General features: G+C 35.1%; 1 protein-coding gene across 1 annotated transcript in view; it reads left to right on the plus strand.

Moving 5' to 3' along the window:
* CFAP47 (cilia and flagella associated protein 47) overlaps nucleotides 1-23,186 on the plus strand; it is a 466,299-nt gene that overhangs the window by 150,412 nt on the left and 292,701 nt on the right. Inside the window, exons 27-30 of the mRNA XM_024240715.2 lie at nucleotides 2,513-2,613; nucleotides 8,731-8,877; nucleotides 10,046-10,271; nucleotides 22,236-22,460. Coding sequence (XP_024096483.2) covers nucleotides 2,513-2,613; nucleotides 8,731-8,877; nucleotides 10,046-10,271; nucleotides 22,236-22,460 — 699 coding nt within the window. The remainder of the gene's footprint in view (nucleotides 1-2,512; nucleotides 2,614-8,730; nucleotides 8,878-10,045; nucleotides 10,272-22,235; nucleotides 22,461-23,186) is intronic.

The following is a 23,186-nucleotide window of genomic DNA, read 5'->3' on the forward strand; positions in this document are numbered from 1 at the left end:
TAATGGAATTGAAGCTCGTAATATCAAAGGGCCTTTTCATCTCATTGTTACTGTAATACCGAGTATTTTTTAGAGCAATTCCTCTGTCAGTAACCATTTGTGTCTGTATGCATTGGCATAGGGAATTCATAAATATTACCATTGTCCCCTGATGAAGTAACACAAATTGCTCTATTTCCCCAGAAATATTTTTATTAAAATGTAGGCTATTGGTACTACCAACTGTATGTCCTTTTTTCTGTTTTAATATATTTTTAATAGTAATATCAATGAGTGAAGTGTCCATAGTCCTATGCCATATTACTTGTATAATTTCTATATTATATGCTCTATGAAAAGAATGTAGTCAAGTCAGTTTTGTATATGTTGGCTATTTTTTACCATGAGGAACATCTGAAATCAAATGTTATTTTCTGCAAACTAGGTTTGTAAGAGAAACTAATAAACATTATACTTATTTCCACTTCATTCTTGGAATAAAATTTATTTTCAGAATTATTTTCCTTAATTCTTTACCATTTTAGAAATATTTCAAGTGATAGTGTTTTTTTGGTTTGTTCATTTGGTAGTTGTCTTAGGGAGCTTTGTCCACAAGCTCACTTTTAGATGATGATTCATGAGTCTGTGCATTAAGGAAATGTTCCCCCTCAAAAAACAAGTAATGGGGTAAGAGAAGTAGAACAGGGAATTGATCACTCCAAATAAATGTGACATTTAAATCAAAATCTCAACAGCAACCTAATCCTATAGGTTTTTCCAGAACTGAAATGACATCACAATTTTTGTTGTAATTGGGGTGATGGAGCTGAGATTTGAAACTTCCACACCCACAGGTGTTGGCTATGGGCCTGCCCCAGGGTACATCACAGGGGATATGAGTATAAGGGCAGAGCATCCACAGAATTTATTACAGTGGTCTTTTTTTCCTTCTGTAGTCATAGTTAAAACAAAAAATAATATTTCTTATTCTATGTGGTAGTGATGATGGTGCCTCTATGTAAACTATGTTATTTAATCTAAAATTATTGGTTAAATATAGATAATTGGCTAATGAAATTTTGATTGATCACTATGTTTAGCACAAGTGCACAATTTGTAGAAGTACTGATTTATGCTATCAAGGAAATTTAAATTTAAGAATGATATCATATGGTAAAAATTACATATAGATATGAAATGTAATCCTGAATAAGGCCATCTGCTATGTGTGCTTAGGATCCATAGAAAAGAAAGATAATATTCATATTTGTTAACCAAGATGATGTTGAGTGTGTATATTTTACATAAAATGTTAATACATATCAATGTATAAAGAGAAAAATGTAGTTCCTTTCTTACTGGAAAATATTGTATGCAGAACTGAGGTGGAAATCATTCAATTGCATGTAATATATGTTTACCATTAATTTACTTGATAACTCATTATATTTCAGCTATGAACATTTTTCACTTTCATCCTATTCTGTATTTACTTACAGTTACTTGCATTAAAACGTGGGATTTTGGCATTTTACCTCAGCTAGTGACCATGAAGTACTAGTAGATGATAGATGGCTGATTCAACAGTGATATTTTCTTGGTATGCTATAATGCAGATCTGAAATTAATAAGGCAGTATTAAAGTGATATAGATATAAAATATAGCCCTTCTATTAAAAAATTCAGTTGCACAAGAATAGAATTGTCATATAAGATAGACAGCCCAAATATAGTTTAAGAGTGTTTTGTGGTTGGTAAACATAAGACAATTTCACAATGCTTTCATAAAATAGAGTATGCAGGTTATAGAAGGTAATAGTACTCTGTACTTGTTGAATAACTTTTGCAGTATATATTGCTTTCAGTCCTCAGACACATTTAAAGAAGGACAAACACAAAACAAAAAGTTATCTAAATAAATGAGACTGATAAATAAGAGATTTGGAGGCCTGGCAGTAGAAAGAATCCTCGAATGTTCTAAATTTCTGAAATCTGAAGATAAACCTTAGAGAAAAAATAATGACTGTATTTAAATATTTGAAGAACTGTAATGGGGTTCAGATTGTAGGTTTTCTTCTATGTTGCGCTGGAACAGAACTTCTGAAGTTACAGCTCTCCAGATATAAAATGGGCTGCTCCTGTGTTGTGAATGTCATCTGGTAGTGTCTCCCTAATAGTGTCATTCAAGGCTACATACCGTTTGTCAGGGACTCCATAGAAGAATGGAGTAAATTAACTATGAGACACCTTCAACTCTAAACTTTCCTGAATCTGTGTGTTGGACCTGCACAGTTACAAGCTGTGTTCTGTAGCACACTTGACAGTGAAATTTATAATATCTGTTAAAGTCTTTAAAAGTAAAAATTTTAAAAATCATTAACATTGAGTAGATGGTTAAAAAAACAAAATAAGTAGAAAGTAAAAATTAATAAATCATGTCTTCATCATTAAGGGCATCTGGGATACTTAAATGCATTGCATTTACTGCATCTGAAATTTTTATTGTATTGAAATGCAATGTTTTCACTTTCAGGTTTTCACTTCCAGTTACTGCAACAGCAGAAAACTGCATTCTTACTATTTACCCATATATGGCAATTCATCTGGATAAGCAAAACATTATTTTAAAGAATGGTAAGCTACATATGACTTATTTATCCCTAACTCTCACTGTGTAGGTTCTTGACCAACATCTAGAAATAAAGTGAATTTAAAATTATCAATTGTTTATTAAACAGCTGCCTCTGGTAGGAACTGTGCTTGTCATTGAGAGTAGAATCTGTATATCTCTTAATTCCAAAAGCTGACGATCTAGTTTGAATAGAATGATTTGGGCAAAAGACAATAGAGCAAAAACATGCAGGTGTGACAGGAGGTGTAAGGCAGTAAATGTAGGTACAGGACCATAATGCTATGCCCTTTATTCTGTAGCAGTGGGAACCTTCTGTCATTTTTTGAGTATCAGTGTTTAGAAAGGGAACAATTCTTGGGATGTGTGATGAATTAAAGTGGGACAAAGTGTGGTCATTAGACCAGCCTGGAATTGCTGCAGGGGAAATTGTGAGAGAAGCTAAGAATACTAAACAAGCTAGTGAGCAGGGAGAAATATGAAAGGCAAGATACAGGTGAGTACATTAGAGAAAGGAGGGAGAGTGGGTAACAAAAAAAAATCCCATCTGTGTAGATCGTCAAGGTCTTAATGTTCAGCGCTGAATTAGAGGTCTTTTGTTTGTTTTTAACCAGTTTTCTCATATTCTTCACTTGTTTCTTCAAATATTTACAACTCTGATGAAACATATTTAGTCTTATTCTACCTTAATTTCAGAGGATGACTCTTTTTTCTTACTATTCAGAAGAAATGGAGGCCATTAAGCAGTACCACTCTGAACTTCCAAATACCCTCTTGGATTGGAACTGGATTGTGACAAGCAAGTCACAAGCATGTATCGTGACTCTTTTTACTGGTCACAAAGCTGGGAGCCAGGGCTCTCTGTTCCCTTAACTCATTCCTTTATCTGAATCCCTTTACCCAGGTAGCTTTCTCAATCAAGTCACCTTGCTTATCTTTTCATTTCTGTCTCCCTCTTAGCTGCTTTGAGTGAGCATCTAGGAAGACAGTAGAAAGGAGAAAGGAGACTATATTTTCTCAGTGGCCAGCAGGCTCATTCCCAAAGAGCAAAAAGGGTAGCTTCAAGCCATGCATTCCTTATTAATTCTTTCCAAATCTAACAGTAAAATAAATCACTCAACTTCCCAGGGAGAGGGAGAAAAGCAGCAGAGGAAATTAAACAATTAGAATACTTCAGCTGCCTTTAACAGGAAAAAATTTCAGGGGTGAGGAAGAAGAATTTATCCATTATGCTGCCATTACTAAACTACTGAGCACAGCTAGGACTTGACTATTCTCTTTCTCCATCTTCAAACTTTCTCTGGGTTTCCACATACCATACTTCTTTTGGTCTCCTTTAACCTCTCTGACTGTTCCTTCTGAGCATCTTTCATAGATTCCTCCCTCTTCCTCTATCTGTACTTTTAAATTGTTTGTGTCAATAGGAATTCTGACCCCTCTCTTCTTCCTTCCATGACTTCAGCTATAATCTACGGGCTATACCTCTAGCCTTGTTTCCTCTCAGAGATTCAGGAATTCGGAATTCAACTGTCTTCTGGATACCATTCATTGTATTCCCATAGGCACCCCTAAAACAACATAACCCAAACTGAAGTCGTCTCTCTGACATTTTTTTCTCCATATACCCCATCTCTATGTTTGTACCTATAGTCCATAGAGGTGCCAAATCCGGAAACCTGAGTGCCATCATTGGCAATGTCTTCTCTCTCACACTCCACTTCCAGTCAACCAATTCCTGTCCCTTTTGCTGCCTAAACATTTATCAAATCCATTCACTTTTCTCCCTCTCCACTGCCACTACAAACATTCAAGCTGCCATAATACCTTTCCAGGATTGTTGCAGGGGTTTCTAAACTGTTCTCCTTCCTCCTACAATGGTCTCCCCTTTCACATAGCTACCCTCACACAATGGCCACGGTGATTTTTTTTTTTTTTTTTTTTTTGAGACAGAGTCTCTCTCTGTCGCCTAGGCTGGAGTGCAGTGGCATGATCTTGGCTCACTGCAAGCTCCGCCTCCTGGGTTCACGCCATTCTCCTGCCTCAGCCTCCCTAGCAGCTGGGACTACAGGTGCCCGCCACCACGGCCGGCTAATCTTTTTGTATTTTTAGTAGAGACGGGGTTTCACCGTGGTCTTGATCTCCTGACCTCGTGATCCGCCCACCTCGGCCTCCCAAAGTGCTGGGATTACAGGCGTGAGTCACTGGGCCCGGCCGCCACGGTGATATTTACAGACTGAAAATTCATTCTTTAATTCCCAGCTATAAAATCTTTCCATAGAATATTATTGCTAGGTGGATGAAGCCTACAAGACCACACATGTTAGCAAGTGGCTTAGTTGTCATTTCTGGACGTTTTTCCCTTTATGCTCAAGCCACATTAATCTTCTGCAAGTTCTTTGAGCATCTTGATCTTTACTGATATTCTTTCTTGTGACTGGAGCATTTTACCCATGACACCGTACACAGTTATAGAAGATCCCTCCCTCTGCATGCAAAAATTATGTGCTTCTCTGGTGTATCCTCATAACTCTGTGCAATTCTTCTGTCATAGCCCTTACTACATTTTGACTTAACCTGCCTATTATCAATGTCTTTTTCTAAATGTTGCTATCTATAAAGTCTGTGAGAGTAGGAATCACCTCTCTCTTTTTCACCCTTGTGTCCATAGTGCCTCACACAGTGTTTAGCAGGTAAAAGGTATTTATTCAGTATTGTAAAATGGATTACTTGAATCATAAACCGTCAGGAAGGCACCTTTTAGCTATATATTTTCATAAAAGAATGGGTTATATGTGAAATAGCATATTCTGAACACCAAAAAATTATTTTAAAGCAATTTATGGAATAATGCAGTTGGCAGAGTAGAGATATATAGGGAGAGATAGATATCTCAAAATTTTAACACACGTTGTCAAAATTTAAAGATTTTTTTTTTTTTTTTTTTTTTTTTGGCCGGGTGCGGTGGCTCACGCCTGTAATCCCAGCACTTTTGGAGGCTGAAGCAGGCAGATCACAAGGTCAAGAGATAGAGACCATCCTGGCCAACATGGTGAAACCCCGTCTCTACTAAAAATACAAAAATTAGCTGGGCATGGTGGCACGTGCCTGTAATCTGAGCTACTCGGGAGGCTGAGGCAGGAGAATCACTTGAACCCAGGAGGCAGAGGTTGCAGTGAGCCAAGATCATGCCACTGCACTCCAGCCTGGCGACAGAGTGAGACTCCTCAATTAAAAAAAAAAAAAAAGAAAAAAGATTTTTTTTGACTAATATTGACATAATATTTTTATATTCTACTGTACTTCCAGGGGGAGGATTTCAGATTATACAACATAATAGTTATGAAGAGTCACACAAACTGGATGATGGCAATTCTCATTTGTGTTCTGACCACACTATTATGCCATATGATTTTATCTTTTATTCTCAAATCTTCAAATTTACCATCTTTTATTAAGCAAAATGTGCATGACAGAACAGTAACAGAATACTGATAATATCTGTTTTACGTATTTAAAAGGGCTTTTGTGAGGACCCATGGACTCAAATACATAGAAATTATTGTTATTAATAATATTTCATTATTATTGCTATTATCGCTGTGGTTGTGATTGCTTTATCATTTTTATATGCTTTATAATTTACTTCCAGAAAATAATGATTAATTACTGGGCAATAAATAATATTGTTATCTCTTTAAAATAAATAAATGAATAAAATCTTGTTGTTAGATTATTAAGCATAAAGTCTATGTGTTAAAATAATGCATCCATTTGGGGAAATATTTCAAAAGAAAGAAATTGTAATTCTTAAATATCCTAAAACATCCTTAGAAATATGTATAGTAATAATTTCTAGTATATATTTAATGCTTAGTAGGTATATGGTGCTCTGCTAAGTGCCTTTTATTTGTCCTTTAAATTAGTCCTCCCAGAAGTTCTGAGTTAGATGCCCTTATATATCTCACTTTACAAATTAAAAATCTGAATATGTAGAGACGGTGAGCAGCTTATCCCAGGGAATTCTAATGAAATTTGAGGCCTCAGATCCCACACACTTTGGTAGTGTGTGCTAGGGTATGATGTGATCAATAAAGGTAAAATCTTAAAATATATCAGGTATATCTAAAAGTAAAGCAGTATGATTATTTTAGTATAGTTCATCTGCAAAATTCTTTTAAAAAGTGAATTATTGAGTTTAGTTGAAAGTGTATAGATGTGGCTTTGCATTCCACTAGGAACTTTTTATCATTTAATGGTAAGTTAAAAACATTTAGCGTAATGCATCTACCACAAATAATTTTATCATCGAGTTCTCTGAGGCTCACTTCTATGAAGTCTATAGTGGTGTAGCATTCTGGAAATAATGCACACCTGTTGACTACAGAGTCTCAGGCAAATTCTAAATGACTCTGTTATGAAAGAGTGCAAGAAACTTAGCATATAATAGCTCATTTACATTTGTTATTGCCTTTAATGTAATCTTCACAACAAACTCATGAACTCAGAAACTTTGGTCTCATTTTATGGATAAATACATGTTTTACATAATTTGTATAACACACTCACAGTTTAACTGTGAGTAGGAGTAGGCATGCCAGGTTTTCAAATCAGATTTTTCTAACTGCAGGGTCTATGCTTTTTCGACAGAATTAGACTGAGTTAGGAGCTGGGACTTGACACCAGGGTGGGGCTTGGACGCTTGGACAATGGACCATATGGAGGACTAGCTAAAACAGAGTGCGGGCAAAATTAGCTTTCTTTTTCTTTTATCCTTTTTTTTTTTTTTTTTTTTTTTTTTTGAAACAGGGTCTCCCTCTGTCTCCCAAGCTGGAATGCAGTGGCACAATCTCAGCTCACCTCCACCTCCTGGGTTCAAGCGATTCTCATGCCTCAGCCTCCCGAGTAGCTGGGACTATAGGCATGCGCCACCACACCTGGCTAATTTTTGTATTTTTACTAGAGATGGGGTTTCACCATGTTGGCCAGGCTGGTCTTGAACTCCTGACCGCAGGTGATCCGCCCGCCTTGGCCTCCCAAAGTGCTAGGATTATAGGCGTGAGCCACCTCACCTGGCTGCAAAATCAGCTTTCAATCAGACATGCCTACCAGTGTGCCATGTCAATTTACCATTGCCATGGCAACATTTGGGAGTTACCACCCCTTTACATGGCAACGATCCAAGGATTACTACCCTTTCCCTAGAAATTTCTACATAAACCACCCCTTAATCTGCATGCAATTAAAAATGGGAATAAATATGACTGCAAAACTGCCCTGAGCTGCTACCCTCTGCCTAGGGGTAGCCCTGCTCTCCAAGGGCAGTCATGGAGCTGTAATATTGCTGGAGGTGTAACACTGCCTCTTCAATTAAGCTGTTTACTTCTACCTCTGGCTTGCCCTTGAATTCTTTCCTGGGCAAAGCCAAGAACCCTTGCAGGCTAAGGTCCACTCTGGGGCCCACCTGTCCTGCATCAAGACTATGAATATATGTAAATTGCATGTGTATTTTGAGGCTTGGCCTTAGGTCACACCTACTGGCTTTTCTTGGCCAGCACTGCCTTTGGTTGGATTCAGATTTACACTGTGGCAGACCCTTATATACATATATAGCAATTGTAACTGAAATCAAGACTGAAATCTGTACAAAAATGGTATCAGTTCATAACCAAGCTGTGATATTATTACAGAGAGTTAACTAGGAAGAAATTAGTTTTTCTGGTGACTCTTTTCCTGTATCTTATTTTCAACTGCGTATGTAATAATTTCATGTATTTGGGTGTAGAAACATTTAAAATATTTTCATATTCTTTTTTACGCTAAAGTTGAACATTGTTCATTCTCTAATAACTTTGATTATTAGAGAATAATAATCAAACCATAACAATTGCCTTACCAAAACAATTCATTTAGTTTAGAAAATTGTATCAACTTTTATCTTTTTCCTATTTGACATCTTATTTGATGTACAGTGGGTGTTTAGACTTTTTTTTTACTTTGTCATAGATAGATGGATACATAGATAGATACATCAATAGATAATAGATAAACTCAGGTTAAATAATGGTATAAAGAAATACATGAATGCATGTTTTGCTTACTGTGATCCAATGTGTCATTTGTAGATAAGGATGAATATCTTAAGAAGACTAGAGACAGTGTTTTGCCTCCCTACCAGGATGCTAAATCACCCTCTCCTGCTTCAATTAAAAAGACATACACCACTAGCAAATTCAACGATGCTGAACCTGCAAAAGGAAACTTATTTATTGGTATGTAGCAAATATATAGTGTACTTCCCAAAATTAGTCCATGGCATGATCTCCTTAATATCATTTAATTTAAAAGTTAGGTTTTTACAAATAACAAGAAATTCATGAAGAAAATTGGGAATTTGTCATTAATTTTAAATGGATCATCTGTTTGGAGAGTTGTCTTCAAGGGTCAATAGTAGAGATTCTCTAATGTTCTTGGTTCACAGCACTCTTACTGTTTCAGTATTTACTTTTCCGAATGCCAAAATGTAGCACATAGTTCCATTTATTAAATGCATTGGGACAAAAATGTAAGAATAGTACTTATGTGCTGTCTAATAGATGTTGCAGTAATATTTAACAAAAATGTTAATACCTGTGGAGCCTCCGTAAATTTACTGTGACATCCCAAGCACTCTCTGTGTACAGTTTGGGAACTGCAGAACTAAGGACTTGTCTCTTCATTATCTAACTGACTGTAGCCAAGGTTTCCTGTCTTAGAAAGAGGTCAGCACAGATAAATATGTGAGTTTCACAGTATTATTTACCACTAACTGTTCAAATATTTATTTCTCTGGATGTAGGTAATATTGAACATTTTTCTTTTTATTGAATGGACCAAACCAAATTAAATAATATGAGGTTTTTAGTGAGTGTGTGATTGTGCCATTATATAGCCAGATATTTTTGGAAAAAAAAGATGAAATCATTTTATATTCTTGAAAATTACTTTAACTTGAAAATGCTTTGTTTTATTAAAGTACTTGATTTGGATAGAAAGTCATTTGGGATCTAAACCAATATTGTGTTTGTATAATTTTTTCAGATGAGATTAAATTTTTTCTAATACATAATGCTGAAGATTGTCAATACATTTTACTAATGTAATAAAAAATGAAAGATTCCACTTCAGGGAATATTTTCACATACCATTATGGCAAGAAGAAAATGTAACTTTTATGTATTGAAATCCAGCTATTGTTAAAACGTTTCTCTTAGGTACTTAAAAGTAAATGTATTTCCATTGTTTACTTTAAGATACAGTAAATTGACTCAGAATTTCTTTGACAGCATAGAATAATTTGTAGAATGGGTTCTATTAGTCTGCATATAAATGACAATAACTGACAGAATATTTGACTCCTGGTCAAGTAGACCTTTTTTAACAAACTAATTTGAATTTTAGGAGTAGAAGTACTGCCTGAAAATTTGCACTTGGATGAAAGTGAAACATCAAAGGAAGATGATGGATCCATGGAAAAGGAAAAATATGAACAATTCCTTTCTCTTGAAGAAGGAACAAAGGCACACTACTTTTTTGAGAAGGTTGTAAATGCAGCACAGACCTGGTTCAGTCTCTTTGGCTGGCCTGAAGGACCCCATTCTTTTTCTATTCCAGAGACTATAAGAAGGTGAGAGTCCCATGTTTCTCTAAATTCCTTGCTTCGTATCACATCATAAAATATAATCTATTGATTGAGATTATTTTAAGTGAAATACAATATGAAATAATTTATTCTAGACTGATATATTATGAAGCATCTCATAATTTATTGTTGTTATTGCAAGAAGAGTAAAATGATGCAAACACAAATTTTTTAGTTTAATGTCATCTTTAATTTCTTTTAAATATCTGATAATTTTAGGCAAGCACTGAACATCTCTGAACCTCACCTTCCTCATCTGTGATATGAGGAAGGTTATACTATGAGTAGGAAAGCCCTTTTAATATTAGCCCTAGATCGAGATTATAGCCAGGTAGACAGGTAATGGTATTAATGAACAAGGAGGGCTCACTTTTCTTTGACTTGATTTCCTCTTTTACAGTGCATTTACTTCCCTTCTTTCATGTGTTGTTTTATTACTCAGTATGTCTAAAATAGTTCAACTGTTTTGGTTATATCAAGTGACTTAATTCTGTTGTTAATTTAAACAGGAGTTTAGGCCTGTTACTGGTTATAATGTTGTTGGTGTGATACGTTCTCAGAGCTTTTCTACCTGCTTTCTCAGCAATGAGGTAACTTGCTGCAACCACGGCAGGGAGTACAGTACTCATATCTATAGTGGACTATGGGCTATTTGTAGAATTTCTGCTCTATATTTGAGTGACCTAGGTAAAACTAAGGCTACAGTTTTCCTATATGTTACCTTTTTCAGGTTTTTTAATTAATAGGACAAACCTAGCTTCATGGAATGAATTGGCTAATATTTCATTTTTGTGCCTGCTGTGAGAAAACTAATGCAATAGATACCCTGGAAATTTATAATTTTCATCATAAAATCATTTGTTATTGAAACATTTTTTGGAATGTTTATGCATCTTCTTTCTTGAACCTGAAGATAGAGATTGTCAGAAATGCTTTTTGTTGATGTGTACCTTGGGTAATTTCACTCTTTAGAAACACCACTTCACAGCAATAAGGAAAATAAGGCCCAGTTCATTTGTTGATTGCTGAGATATATATAAGTAGAATAGCAGAAGACATATAAATTATTTGAGGGGATTTCCTATTTATTGATAATTCTTAGTCTGTTTTCTTTTTTATAAGGCTATGAAAATTTTATTAAGTTATATTTTGTCTTTTACAATAACTTTTCTTCATAAACATATTTTGGGATCTAGTTAATGAATTAGATGACTTATGGAGTTTTTTCAAATTTTTGAACAAATTGCAATCATTTATAATTATAGGGTACACAGCATTAATATGGTATATATATGTACAGTGTGGAATAATTAAATCAAGATAATGAACATATTCATCATCTTAAGTATTTATCATTTATTTCTCTTGTATAATTGCAACCTTGTGTCATTTGACCAACATCTCTCGGGTCCCTCAACCTTCAGCCTCTGATGACCACCATTTCACTCTCAGCTTCAATGAATTCAACTTTTTTAGATAAAATGTATGAGTGAGATCATGTAATATTCATCTTTCTATGCCTGGCTTATTTCACTTAGCATAATGTCCTTCAGGTTCATCCATGTTGTCAAAAACTACTGGATTTCACTCTTTTTTAAGGCTGAGGAGTGTTACATTTTCTTTATCCATTCATCTGTTGATTGACACTTAGGTTGATTCCATATGTTGGCTATTGTGAATAATGCTGTAATAAATCTGGGAGTGATTATATCGTTTCAATGTACTGATTTCATTTACTTTGAATAGATACCCAGTATTGGGATAGGTGGATCATGTGGTAGCTTTATTTTAATGTTTTAATTTTAATTTTGTATTTATTTTATTTATTTATTTATTTATTTATTTATTTATTTTGAGATGGAGTCTCTCTCTGTTACCCAGACTGGAGTGTAGTGGTGCGATCTCGGCTCACTGCAACCTCCGCTTCCCGGGCTCAAGCAGTTCTTCTGCCTCAGCCTCCCAAGTAGCTGAGACTACAGGTGCTTGCCACCATGCCTGGCTAATTTTTGTATTTTTCATAGAGACAGGGTTTCACTATGTTGGCCAGGCTGGTCTAGAACTCCTGACCTCGTGATCTACCTGCCTTGGCCTCCCAAAGTGCTGGGATTACAGGCATGAGCCACCGTGCCCGGCCTGTTGTTAGTTTTTAATAATTTCAACTTTTATTTTAGATTCAGGGGTACATGTGCAATATACATGCATATATTGTGTGACGCTGAGGTTTGGAATACAAATAATCCTATCACCCAAATAAAGAGCACAGTACACAACTGTTAGTTTTTCGACACTTGTTTCCTTCCCTCATGTCTCCTTCTGTTAGTCCTGAGTGCCTTTTGTGGCCATCTTTTTGTTCATGAGTACCCAATATTTAGGTCCCACAAGAGAGAGCATGCGGTATTTGGTTTTTTTGTTCCTGTGTTTATTCACTTAAGATAATGGTCCAGCTGCATCCATGTTGCTGCAAATGACATGATTTCATTCTTTTTTATGGTTTCATAGTATTCCATTGTGTATATGTACCACATTTTCTTTATCCAGTCCACCATTGATGGGGAACTAGGTTGATTCTATGTCTTTGCTATTGTGAATAGTGCTGTGATGAATATACATGTGCATATGGCTTTTTGGTAGAATGATTTATTTTCTTTTGGATATGTACCCCATAATGGGATTGCTGGGTTGAATGGTATTTCTGTTTTAAGTTCTTTGAGAAATCTCCAAACTGCTTTCCACAGTAGCTGATCTTACTTGCATTCCCACCAATACTATTTAAACATTCACTTTTCTTTTTCTTTTTTAATTATACTTTAAGTTTTAGGGTACATGTGCACAACGTGAAGGTTTGTTACATATGTATACATGTGCCATGTTGGTGTGCCGCACCCATTAACTCATCCTTTAACATTAGATATATCTCCTAATGCTATCCCTCCCCCCTCCCCCTACCCCACAACAGGCCCCGGTGTGTGATAAACATTCACTTTTCTCTGCAGCCTCACAAACATCTCTTTTTTTGCCTGTTTAGTAATAGCCATTCTGACTGGTGTGAGATGGTGTCTCACTGTGAAGTTGATTTGCATTTCTCTGATGTTTAGTAATGTTGAGCACTTTTTCATATATTTGTTGGCCAGTTATATATCTCCTTTTGAAAAGTGTCTGTTTATGTTATTTGCCCACTTTTTAATGGGGTTATTTGTTTTTTGCTTTTGAACGGTTTCAGTTCCTTATAGATTATGGATATTAGGCCTTTGTCAGATGCATAGTTTGCAAATATTTGCTCCCATTCTATAGGTTGTCTGTTTACTCTGTTAATAGTTTCCTTTGCTGTGCAGAAGCCCTTTAGTTTAACTGGTCCCACTTGTCACTTTTTTCTTTTTGTTGCAATTGATTTTGAGGACTTAGACATAACTTCTTTCCCAAGGCCAATGTCCAGAATGGTGATTCCTAGGTTTTCCTCTAGAATTCTTATAGATTGGGACTTTGTATTTAAATCTTTAATCCATCTTGAGTTAATTTTTGTATATGGTGAAAGTTAGGGGTCTAGTTTTAATCGTCTGCAAATGACTAGCCAAGTATCATAGTATCATTTATTGAATATGGAATCCTTTCTCCATTGCTTATTTTTGTTGACTGTGTTGAAGGTTAGATGGCTGTAGTTATACAGCTTTATTTCTGGATTCTCTATTCTGTTCTGTCGGTCTTTGTATCTGTTTTTGTACCAGTACCATCCAATTTTGGTGCCTGTAGCCTTATAGTACAGTTTGAAGTCAGGTAATACAGAGCCTCCAGCTTTTTTTTTTTTTTTTTGCTCAGGAGTCATTCAGTTATTTGGGCTTATTTTTGGTTACATATGAATTTTAGAAAAGTTTTTTTATAATTCTTTGAAAAATAGCACTGATAATGTGGTAGAAATAGCAATGAATCTGTAGATTGCTTTGGGCAGTAAGTCCATTTTAACTATATTGATTCTTCCAATCAATGAGCATAAAATGTTTTTCCATTTGTTTGTATCATCTATGATTTCTTTCAGCAGTGTTTTATAGATCTCCTTGTATAGATCTTTCACTCCCTTGGTCAGATGTATTATTAGGTATTTTATTTTTCTGTGGCTATTGTAAATAGGACTGCCTTCTTGATTTGGCTCTCAGTATGAACATTATTGGTGTATAGAAATGCTACCAATTTTCATACATTGATTTTGTATCTTGAAACTTTACTGAAGTCATTTATCAGTTACAGCAAATCTCTGGGATGCAGCAAAAACATAGTTAAGAGGAAAGTTTATAATGCTAAACACCTACCTCAAAAATTAGAAAGATTCCAAATTGCTGGGTGCAATGGCTCATACCTGTAATTCCAGCACTTTGGGAAGCTGAGGTGGGTGGATTGCCAGAGGTCATGAGTTCAAGACAAGCCTGGCCAACATGGTGAAACCCCATCTCTACAAAAATACAAAAAAATTAGTCAAGCATGGTGGCACACTCCTATAGTCTCAGCTACTAGGGAGGCTGAGGCAGGAGAATTTATTGAACCCATGAGGTGGAGGTTGCAGTGAGCTGAGATCGTGCCACTGCACTCCAGCCTGAATGACAGAGCAAGACTCTGTCTCCAAAAAAAAAGAAAAAAAAAAAAGAAAAATCTCAAATTAAACTTCACACATTGAGGCAGTAGAAAAACTACATTTGCTGAGGAGTGCTTTACTTCCAACTATGTGGTCAATTTTGGAATAAGTGCAATGGGGTGCTGAGAAGAATGTATATTCTGTTGATTTGGGGTGGAGAGTTCTGTAGATGTCTATTAGGTCCGCTTGGTGCAGAGCTGAGTTCAATTCCTGGATATCCTTGTTAACTTTTTGTCTCATTGATCTGTCTAATATTGACAGTGGGGTGTTAAAGTCTCCCATTATTATTGTGTGGGAGTCTAAGTCTCTTTGTAGTTCTCTAAGGATTTGCTTTATGAATCTGGGTGCTCCTGTATTGGGTGCATATATATTTAAGATAGTTAGCTCTTCTTGTTGAATTGATCCCTTTACCATTATGTAATCGCCTTCTTTGTCTCTTTTGATCTTTGTTGGTTTAAAGTCTGTTTTATCAGAGACTAGGATTGCAACCCCTACTTTTTTTTTGTTTTCCATTTGCTCGATAAATCTTCCTCCATAGCTTTATTTTGAGCCTATGTGTGTCTCTGCACATGAGATGGGTCTCCTGAATACCGCACACTGATGGGTCTTGACTCTTTATCCAATCTGCCAGTCTGTGTCTTTTAATTGGGGCATTTAGCCCGTTTACATTTAAGGTTAATATTGTTATGTGTGAATTTGATCCTGTCATTATGATGTTAGCTGGTTATTTTGTATTGATGGTCTTTACAATTTGGCATGTTTTTGCAGTGGCTGGTACCGGTTGTTCCTTTCCATGTTTAGTGCTTCCTTCAGGAGCTCTTTTAGGGCAGGCCTGGTGGTGACAAAATCTCTCAGCATTTGCTTGTCTGTAAAGTATTTTATTTCTCCTTCACTTATGAAGTTTAGTTTGGCTGGATATGAAATTCTGGGTTGAAAATTCTTTTCTTTAAGAATATTGAATATTGGCCCCCACTCTCTTCTGGCTTGTAGGGTTTCTGCCAAGAGATCCACTGTTAGTCTGATCGACTTCCCTTTGTGGGTAACCTGACCTTTCTCTCTGGCTGCCCTTAGCATTTTTTCCTTCATTTCCACCTTGGTGAATCTGACAATTATGTGTCTTGGAGTTGCTCTTCTCGAGGAGTATCTTTGTGGTGTTCTCTGTATTTCCTGAATTTGAATGTTGGCCTGCCTTGCTAGGTTGGGGACAGTCTCCTGGTTAATATCCTGCAGAGTGTTTTCCAACTTGGTTCCATTCTCCCCGTCACTTTCAGGTACAGCAGTCAAATGTAGATTTGGTCTTTTCACATAATTCTATATTTCTTGGAGGCTTTGTTTGTTTCTTTTTACTCTTTTTTCTCTAAACTTCTCGCTTCATTTCATTAATTTGATCTTCAGTCACCGATACCTTTTCTTCCACTTGATCGAATCAGCTACTGAAGCTTGCGCATGCATCACGTAGTTCTAGTGCCATGGTTTTCGGCTCCATCTAGTTATTTAAGGTCTTCTCTACACTGTTTATTCTAGTTAGCCAATCATCTAATCTTTGGTTCAAGATTTTTAGCTTCCTTGAGATGGGTTCGAACATCCTCCTTTAGCTCGGAGAAGTTTGTTATTACTGACTTTCTGAAGCGTACTTCTGTCAAATTGTCAAAGCAACAATGGTGCTGGGAAAACTGGCTAGCCATATGTAGAAAGCTGAAACTGGATCCCTTCCTTACGCCTTATACAAAAATTAATTCAAGATGGATTAAAGACTTAAACGTTAGACCTAAAACCTTAAAAACCCTAGAAGAAAACCTAGGCTATACCATTCAGGACATAGGCATGGGCAAGGACTTCATGTCTAAAACACCAAAAGCAATGGCAACAAAAGCCAAAATAGACAAATGAGATCTAATTATACTAAAGCGCTTCTGCATGGCAAAAGAAACTACCATCAGAGTGTACAGGCAACCTACAGAATGGGAGAAAATTTTTGCAGTATACCAATCTGATAAAGGGCTAATATCCAGAATCTATAAAGAACTTAAACAAATTTACAAGAAAAAAATCAAACAACCCCATCAAAAAGTAGGCAAAGGATATGAGCAGACACTTTTCAAAAGAAGACATTTATGCAGCCAACAGACACATGAAATATGCTCATCATCACTGGTCATCAGAGAAATGCAAATCAAAACCACAGTGAGATACCATCTCACACCCGTTAGAATGGCGATCATTAAAAAGTCAGGAAACAAGAGGTACTGGAGAGGATGTGGAGAAACAGGAACGCTTTTACACTGTTGGTGGGACTGTAAACTAGTTCAACCATTGTGGAAGACAGTGTGGCAATTCCTCAAGGATCTAGAACTAGAAATACCATTTGACCCAGCCATCCCATTACTGGGTATATACCCAAAGGATTATAAATCATGCTACTATAAAGACACATGCACATGTATGTTTATTGTGGCACTATTCACAATAGCAAAGACTTGGAACCAACCCAAATGTCCATCAATGATAGACTGGATTAAGAAAATGTGGCACATATGCACCATGGAATACTATGCAGCCACAAAAAAGGATGAGTTCATGTCCTTTGCAGCGACATGGATGAAGCTGGAAACTATCATTCTGAGCAAACTATCGCAAGGACAGGAAACCAAACACTGCATGTTCTCACTCGTAGGTGGGAACTGAACAATGAGAACACTTGGACATAGGAAGAGGAACATCACACACCGGGGCCTGTTGTGGGGTTGGGGATGGGGGAGGGATAGCATTAGGAGAAATACCTAATGTAAATGATGAATTAATGGGTGCAGCAAACCAACACAGCACATGTATACATATGTAACAAACCTGCACGTTGTGCACATGCACCCTAGAACTTAAAAGTATAATGAAAAACTAGGAAAACTAACCCAAAAGCTAGCAGAAGAAAATAAATTACTAAAATAAGAGCAGAACTGAATGAACTTGAAACTCAAAAATACATGCAAAGAATCACCAAAACGAAAACTTGGTTTTTTGAAAAGATAAACAAGATTGATAGACTACTAGCTAGACTAAGAAAGAAAAAAAGAGAGAATATACAAATAAGCACAATCAAAATCACTAAATGTGGCATTACAACTGATCCCACAGAAATACAAAGGATCCTGAGAGATGTTTATGAACACTTCTGTGCACAAGAACTAGAAAATTTAGAGAATGTGCATAAATTCCTGGAAGCACACAACCTCTCAAGATTGAATCAGGAAGAAATTGAATCCCTGAACAGATCAATATTGATTTCAAAAATTAAATAAGTAATAAAAATCCTACTAACAAAAGCCATGGGCCAAAAGAATTCACAGCCAAATTCTACCAGATATACAAAGAAGAGCCGTTAACAATTACACTGATTCTATTCCAAAAAATCAAGGAGGAAAGACTCCTCCCTAACACACTCTTGGAAGCCAGCATCACTGTTATACCAAAACCTGGCAGAGATACATTGAAAAAAGAAAACTACAGGCCAATATTCCTGATGAACATAGATGTAAAAATCCTTAATAAAATATTAGAAAACTGAATCCAGTAGCACATCGAAATGCTAATTCATGATGATCAAGTAGGCTTCATTCCTGGGATGCAAGGTTGATTCAACACACACTAATTAATCAATGATTCACCACATATAACGATTTAAAAACAAAAACTGTGTGATCATCTCAATAGATGTGATAAAAGCCTTCAATAATATCCAACATCCCTTCATGATAAAAAATCTCAACAGAGTCACCAGCAAAGGAACATACCTGAAAATAACAAGAGCCATCTATGACAGCCAATATCATACTGAATGGGCATAAGCTGGAACCATTTCCCTTGAGTACTAGAACAAAACATGGATGCCCACTCTGACCACTGCTATTCAAAATAGTATGAGAAGTCCTTTTCAGAGCAAGCAGACAAGAGAAAGAAAGAAAAGGCATCCAAATAAAAGAAGTCTTACTTCTGTCTTCACTGATGTTATGATTTTATGCTTAGAAAACCCTAGTTTTATTTTTATTTTTTTTAGGAACCTCCATAATGTTTCCTATACCACTGTACTAATTTACCTTCCTACCAGAAGTGTGCAAGGGTTCCCTTTTCTCCACATCTTCTCCAAAACTTGTTATTGTTCATATTTCTTATAAGTCAATCTAACAGGCGTAAGATAATATCTCATTGGGATTTTAATTTGCACTTCCTTTATAATTAATGACTTTGGGCATCAATCAGTCTGTTTTCAGTTCCTAGAAGCCCTTAGGTATTATTTCTTTTTTGCTCTTCCCCAAATCACCAGAAGATAGAAGTAGTCCTTGAAATAGACAAGAAAACACAATTTATGTTTCAGAGATAATCACAGAAAATGTAGTAAATATTATAGTCAATTCTTTTCAAGCTGGGTGAATTGTAGAAATAACATTTTCTTTAAACACCGCTGGGAAGATCTCTAAGCAACTAATCATAGAGTCATTTGAATCGTACTGGAAGTCCCACTTATTCTGAGAGAAGTAATTGCAGTACATATAGGTGCTGTCCCAGGATTCCGCTCTAGCATGAAGCTTCCTGCAGCTGCCACATACAAATAACACATCCTAGAATTCCAGTCAGGAAGCTTAAGGGGAAGCTTAAGGAAAGCTTGTTCCAAAGCTAACTATTCCATCCCAGAGGCTCTCATTTAGTATAATACATAGAATCTTATAGAAAATCAAACCCATCCAGTAGAATGTTTTATCTTTCATAAAAAGAGGATCTGAAATGAGGAAAATATTTCCTCTATGCCTCCATTTTCTCATCTGTAAAAAAGGAGATAATGATAATACCTAACCAATACAGTTGTTGTAACATTTATGAGATAATATATTTAATGCATGTCAGAGCAGACCTTAGGACCTAGTAAGTCTTCAGTAAATCTTAGCTATTATTAATAAATTTAATTAGGATTATGTTAATATAGTTATGTATTTCTAATTTCATTAATCATATTCACCAACTCTTCTCGTATTTGGCAGTAGAGAGTCAGTTTAAAACTCATCATTTTCAAGAGAGCACTTTTCCAAATTATGTTTTATTAATAATATTTCACCTTTCTTTGCAGGATGTTTCCCCAGCTTGATTCAGGAACATTTGACTTTTATTTTTATATATATATATATGTGTATATATATATATATGTATATATATGTATATATATATGTATATATATACGTATATATATATATACACACACACATACACACACACATATGTGCATACATACATATAGATGTAGTATACTTACATGCATGTATACATGTATGTATGTATATACATATGTGTATATGTACTTATATATTATATATGTATTTATATATATACACACATATATATAGCATAGCATGCTTTTCTCTTTGCAGCTTTGAGCTGCTGGCAAGCTCACTGATAAATTTAATAGTATTAAAATGAAGTGTCACCTCCATTTCTGGGCATCCTGCCCATTCATACTGTAAACAGTGTCCAACAAAGTCATAGAAACTTGACTTTAGATTCAAGCTAAGTATTAAAATGAAAATGACTATAATAACTCATTCTAGTTATGTTCCTTGAATTCTTACTTTTGCACACTAGTATAACAATAATGAGATATTCTACAATTCTTATTTTTAAAAGAGTTTTATTTGTTAATCATTTTACTGCATGTTTGCTGGTGATAGTGATGGGTGAGACTTTTGAATATTTTCAATCTCCAAATAGGGGATTCTCATAATTGAAAAATAAACAAAATCCTTTAACATATTAATATATATGTAAGAGCAAAATGAATATAGTTAAACTATATATAGGCAACTATGGAGTTATTAAACAATAATGATTTAATAATGTTTAATACTATTATTTTTATTTAATTATGGTTTTTAATCAGTTCATATTTGCCTATATATTTATCAACATCATTGTTCTTTTTTTTGCATCATTAGTCTTGCAGGTAGGATGATTTTTATTTTCTCAAATGTTGCAGTATGAATTCTATGACCTATATTTCATTGCAGTAATTTTGTTTTTATTTGATTTAATCTACTGTTAGGCTCATCCATTGATTTCTTAATTTTATTTATTCAGATTTTTATTTGTGAATGCTCCATTAGTCAAATTTTATATAATTTATTGTTCCATGGCAAAATTATCAATTTTGAACGTAGTACATATGGTTAGTTTAAAACCTGTGTCTTACAACTATAATACCTGGGATCCCTGAGTGTCTATTTTTATTGCTAATTGTTCCTTTTAATTTGCATTAATCTTGACCAATAGTGGTATTAATTTTCTCCATAAAATATTTGTTTCTTTGCTGGTAACTTCAGTATACACTAGCTCTATCATACCCATTACTTATGAAGAAACTGAGGAACAGAAAAGTCAAGTAACTTTTATAATGTCATGCAATAAGTGGAAGAGCCATGTTTTGAGCAGTGGTAGTCTATTTCTTGCCCAGTGGAATGTATTTTCTTCTGTGTGAACTTCCTATCTACCAAAGTGGGTAACTGCCATTCGAAATGGCCTCGGGTACTTATTTGTCAATCTAAGCAAGTGATACATCTGTGACTCTCATTGCTAACAATTAGACAATGTGGTGTGAGATATTTAATAAATTATAGACAGCAAGAATAGTGGTAATTTTTAACTTCATTAAAAGTCAGTATGCATCACAACCTTGTGCAATATTACTAGGAATTAGAGATTGCAGTATCTTATTTAAAGAACAGAGGAATATATGTTATCTGTGGGCTTTATCTTTAAAATGAAAATCCCTGCTTATTAAGCCAATGTGCAGGATTTGCCCTTCTAAGCATTAAAATACAAATACTGAGAAAATGTGTGTACATTATTTTTGTATATACATGTGTGATAAACATTTGAAATCTATCTTGGAAACTATTATAGACCTTATTATCTCCAATTTATATCATGCAAAATTGAGCTCAGTGAGTTTAGATAGCTTGCCATACTCACTCAGCTAGTAGGTGATGGGTTTAAATTCAATCTCTATTCTGTTTCTCAAGATCCAATCTATTCATAATCTAATACTTCAGATTTGACAGTTGCAACATTAGATAATTATGTGTGTTTAAATGAGATACTGGAAATCTATGATAATATTTAACAAATCTTTTTTGACCAACAAATGGTAGCCTAGTGAAGTGTATTATGGAGTTTCTTACTTAGTTGATTTTAATAGAGTTTCATTTAGTCATTGAATTGAACATGTTTTTTTTTTCCCCCATACTATAACATTTTGAGACTGTTTTTAATTTAAAGTCTTTTTCTCATAGGGATGTATGTAAAATGCAATTCTACTCATCAACCTCGCCACCCCAAAAGTTTTCCAGACAGAATGACTTTTCCAAATATAATAAGACCATTTATGATGTGCTGCTCCATTTGAGTGGAAAAATGCCACCTGGAATTAATTCAAGTCAATCTTTACCTGTAGATAACCATGAAAAAAGGGTAATTCAACTTCATTTGCAACACTCCTCACTTCTGGACTTTCTCAAGTAAGTGCCTGGATGTGCTCATATAAGCATGTAACTCTGGCTTGGATAGTTAGATAAATGAGCAGATAGATAGACTATGATATTATTTTTCTTTTTAACCAAATACACACACACACACATATATACATATACACACACACACACACACACACATATATATATGTATGGTAAAGTATATATATATCTCACACATTTTGAGAAATATGTAATGTTTAATAGCCAATAAGCATTTTATGATGTATTGGATTTTTAATCTAAGGCAATCATTCTTATACTTTATCATGCATCAAAATCACTGAGAGGGTCTGTTAAAACAACAGTTTACTGACCCTTATCCATTGAGTTTTTCAAAGTTAATTTTCATTTATAATAAGTTTCAAGGTGATGCTGATATTTCTGATCCATTACCTCATTTTGAAAATCCTGGTCTACAGCAAATATATAAATCCATTTAGCTAAAAAGGGATGAAACCAACAAGCTTTATTTCTCAGACTATTATTAGTGTCATCTCAATTTATGGGTACTGTGGACTTTTAGTCTGCATATGTAAAGTCTTTTAATATTAAAATAGTAGGCAGACGAAAGGAATTTTAAATGGTTGATGCAAAAGATAGGAAAAATAATTGTCATAATATCTGTGTTCCTCTGCAAAGATTAAATGGCAAGTCGCCAAGAAATGGAAAAACAATGTACATTTACATTCTGAGAAGAGTACTGGTGAATTT

Source organism: Pongo abelii, chromosome X (genome assembly GCF_028885655.2).
Source record: "Pongo abelii isolate AG06213 chromosome X, NHGRI_mPonAbe1-v2.0_pri, whole genome shotgun sequence".
NCBI classification, from domain to species: domain Eukaryota; kingdom Metazoa; phylum Chordata; class Mammalia; order Primates; family Hominidae; genus Pongo; species Pongo abelii.